The sequence below is a fragment of the Hypanus sabinus genome, chromosome 12, assembly GCF_030144855.1.
Source record: "Hypanus sabinus isolate sHypSab1 chromosome 12, sHypSab1.hap1, whole genome shotgun sequence".
In the NCBI taxonomy this organism is placed as follows: domain Eukaryota; kingdom Metazoa; phylum Chordata; class Chondrichthyes; order Myliobatiformes; family Dasyatidae; genus Hypanus; species Hypanus sabinus.
In genome coordinates, this window is record NC_082717.1 from 2911064 (window position 1) to 2914707 (window position 3644).

At 60.6% G+C, this 3644-nt stretch overlaps 1 protein-coding gene across 1 annotated transcript in view; it reads left to right on the forward strand.

Moving 5' to 3' along the window:
* The first annotated feature begins 1799 nt into the window (after positions 1–1799).
* LOC132402564 (zinc-binding protein A33-like) overlaps positions 1800–3644 on the forward strand; it is a 59562-nt gene continuing 57717 nt past the window's right edge. Inside the window, exon 1 of the mRNA XM_059985438.1 lies at positions 1800–2307. Within this exon, the coding sequence (XP_059841421.1) occupies positions 1894–2307 (414 nt within the window). The 5' untranslated portion in view covers positions 1800–1893. The remainder of the gene's footprint in view (positions 2308–3644) is intronic.

Below are 3644 nucleotides of genomic sequence, written 5' to 3' on the forward strand. Positions count from 1 at the left end.
TGCCCAAACACATGGATCAAAGCTTCCCCACTCTAACCATGGCCACTCCACTTGTCCGTACCTTAGTTTTTATTTTCTCTTGCTAATGAATTGTAACTGCACTGCCAAAAGAAAGACGAAATCCTGAGAAAGCTCCTTTTTCAAATCTCTCGCTCTTGGACCTGCTCAATGCCTGCTGCGCCGTTTAACTGTGATAGAACCGCCAAAAATGCCCCTTGACCTTTTCTTATTTTTAAATGATTTTATTTAGAGAAACAGCTTGGAATAGGCTGGTTCTTCCATCCCACCGAGCCATGCCCCTCAGCAACTCACTTATTTAACCCTAGCCTAATCACAGGTGTGTTGGAGCGTGGCCAAGTGCCATTAAGGCGTTGATCTAGTGATCTGAAGGTCGTTAGTTCGAGCCTTGGCTGAGGCTGCGTGCGTGTCCTTGAGCAAGGCACTTAACCACACATTGCTCTGTGACGACACCAGTGCCAAGCTGTATGGGTCCTAATGCCCTTCCCTTGGACAACGTCGGTGGCGTGGAGAGGGGAGACTTGCAGATTGGGCAACTGCTGGTCTTCCATTAAAAAAACCTTGCCCAGGTTTGCGCCCTGGAAACTTTCCAAGGTGCAAATCCGTGGTCTACCGAGTCTAACGGAGGCCTACAAATACTACTAATCACAGGTCAATACAAGAGTCCTTCAGACCTACCCCACGATGACAGGAGTTTTTCCAAGTGGCCAGCATGTCTTTGGACTGTAAGAGGAAAGCAAGCCACCTGGAAAACTCCTGTCATCGTGGGGCAGGTCTGAAGGACTCTTGAGTTCCCATGAAACATGAGGGGACCGCAACAGCACACTACAATCATTAAGGTTACAATCATCACTACAGTAACTGAATCCACTCCCTCCACTCTCTGTAAAGAGTTTGTATGTTTTCCTTGTGACTGTGTGGGCTTCCTCCCACAGTCCACAGATGCGGAAGTTAGAAGCGCACACACAGAATGCTTCTATCAAAGTGCATGAATATTATCTTCCCAACACCATGTTCTATCTCTAAATAAAATGGAACCAGACACCAACCAGCATCCCTGGAGGTGTGAAGCTCTTCTTCCAGTTTCCAGTTTAAGAAAACTGCATCATAACTGCACCGCGGTGGAGAGGGAGGCTCGACAGCGGGCAGTCAAAACTGCCAATGCATCACTGGCACCAGCCTATCTACCATTAAGGACATAATCACAGAAAGGTGGCAGGAAGGGGCCAGTGACATCACGAAGGATCCCACCCACCCTGCTCAGGGACTGTTTGTCCCAGTCCCATCAGGTCATGTAGCATCCACAGCAGGAGCACCAGACTCAAAAACAGTAACTTCTGCCCCGCAGTAAGACTCCACCACTCCCCACCACCCACCCCCAACCACCTCCTGTCAGTAACCTTGTGTACAGACACTCCTGTGCCTAGTGTCACTTTATGGATATACAATCAATCTAGGTATATAAGCTGTCTTATATTGTGTTTTTACCTTATTGTGTTTTTTGTGCTGCATGGGATCTGGAGTAACAATTATTTCACTCTCCTTTACACTGGAAGTGACATAAAACAATCTTCAGTCTTGAATAACATTTAAGTTATTTTAGTCTGGAAGTGGGAGAGACGACGAAGGGTGTCGGTGCTGCCTGGCCTGCTGCGTCCCCCAGCATTCTGTGTGTTTGAATTTCCAGCATCTGCAGAATTCCTGGTGAGATGGAGTCCTGGCAGTTGTGGAAGAGGATAGGGGGCATCGTAGTACTGTCTGAACCTACAGGAGGCGGCGCCTGGGAACTGAGAAGTGAAACTGCGCTGAAAAGTTTCTCTCTGTGTCGAGTCTTGTCAACAGGAAGCAGGATCGTTCAGAAAAGCTTGGGGCAAAATGGAACAGGGACAGCAGATATCTTGGCTGGAGGATGAACTTTCGTGTCCCATCTGCCAGGATATCTTCAAGGACCCCGTGTTTCCACCCTGTCAGCACAACTTCTGCTGCGCCTGCCTCCTGGGCTACTGGAAGCCCAGGGGAGGGGGAGAGTGCCCTATCTGCAGGGAAAACTACTCCGTCAGCGAGCTGAAATGGAACCGGACGCTGGCCAACATCGCCGACTCGTTCGTGAAGGAGATGAGCAAGGCCCGGGAGCAGAGCGGGTCCGGGGCGCAGTGCGAACACCACAGGGAGGTGTTGAAGCTCTTCTGCCAGGAGGACGCCGAGGTGCTCTGTGTGGTGTGTCTGCACTCCAAGAAGCACCAGAACCACAAGTGCCTCCCTCTGGATGAAGCGACCAAAGAGGGCAAGGTGAGGGAGGCGAGGATGGAGGTCACTCTCTGACTGTCTCTCGCCCTCACGGCCCCGTCTACCGCGACCCCGCGCTGCCCCTCTCACCCCCCCGCGCTGCCCCTCTCACCCCCGCGCGCTGCCCCTCTCCCACCCCGCGCTGCCCCTCTCACCCCCGCGCGCTGCCCCTCTCCCACCCCGCGCTGCCCCTCTCACCCCCCCGCGCTGCCCCTCTCACCCCCCCGACCTGCCCCTCTCCCACCCCGCGCTGCCCCTCTCACCCCCCCGCGCTGCCCCTCTCACCCCCCCGCGCTGCCCCTCTCACCCCCCCGCGCTGTCCCTCTCATCCCCCCCGCGCTGCCCCTCTCACCCCCCCGCGCTGTCCCTCTCACCCCCCCGACCTGCCCCTCTCCCACCCCGCGCTGTCCCTCTCCCCCCGCGCGCTGCCACTCTCACCCCCGCGCGCTGCCACTCTCACCCCCGCGCGCTGCCCCTCTCCCACCCCGCGCTGCCCCTCTCACCCCCCGCGCGCTGCCCCTCTCACCCCCCCCCGCGCTGCCCCTCTCACCCCCCCCCCGCGCTGCCCCTCTCACCCCCCCCCGCGCTGCCCCTCTCACCCCCCGCGCGCTGCCCCTCTCCCACCCCGCGCTGCCCCTCTCACCCCCCCCGACCTGCCCTTCTCCCACCCCGCGCTGTCCCTCTCCCCCCCCCCGCGCTGTCCCTCTCCCCCCCCCGCGCTGCCCCCTCCCCCCGCGCGCTGCCCCTCTCCCACCCCCGCGCTGCCCCTCTTCCTCCCCGCGCGCTGCCCCTCCCCCACCCTGCCCCTCTCCCCCCCGCGCGCTGCCCCTCTCCCCACACCACGCGCTGCCCCTCTCCCCACCCGCGCGTGCTGCCCCTCTCCCCTACCCTGCGCGCTGCCTCTCTCCCCTACCCTGCGTACTGCCTCTCCCCCACCCCGCGCGCTGCCCCTCTCCCCCACCCCGCGCGCTGCCCCTCTCCCCACCCCCGTGCTGCCCCTCTCCCCACCCGCGCACGCTGCCCCTCTCCCCCCCCGTGCGCTGACCCTCTCCCCCGCGCGCGCTGCCCCTTTCCCCCCCGCGCGCGCTGCCCCTCTCACCCCCCGCACGCTTCCCCTCTCCCCACCCGCGCGCGCTGCCCCTCTCCCCCGTGCGCTGCCCCTCTCACCCCCGTGCGCTGCCCTCCCCCGCGCGCACTGCCCCTCTCCCCCACCCCGCGCTGCCCCTCTCCCCCACCCGCGCTCCCCTACCCCTGCCCTCCTCTCCCCCATCCACTGTGTGCTCCTCTTCCCCCTCCTCCTCGTGCTCGCTCCCCTTCACCCCACGCACCCTCCCTTACAC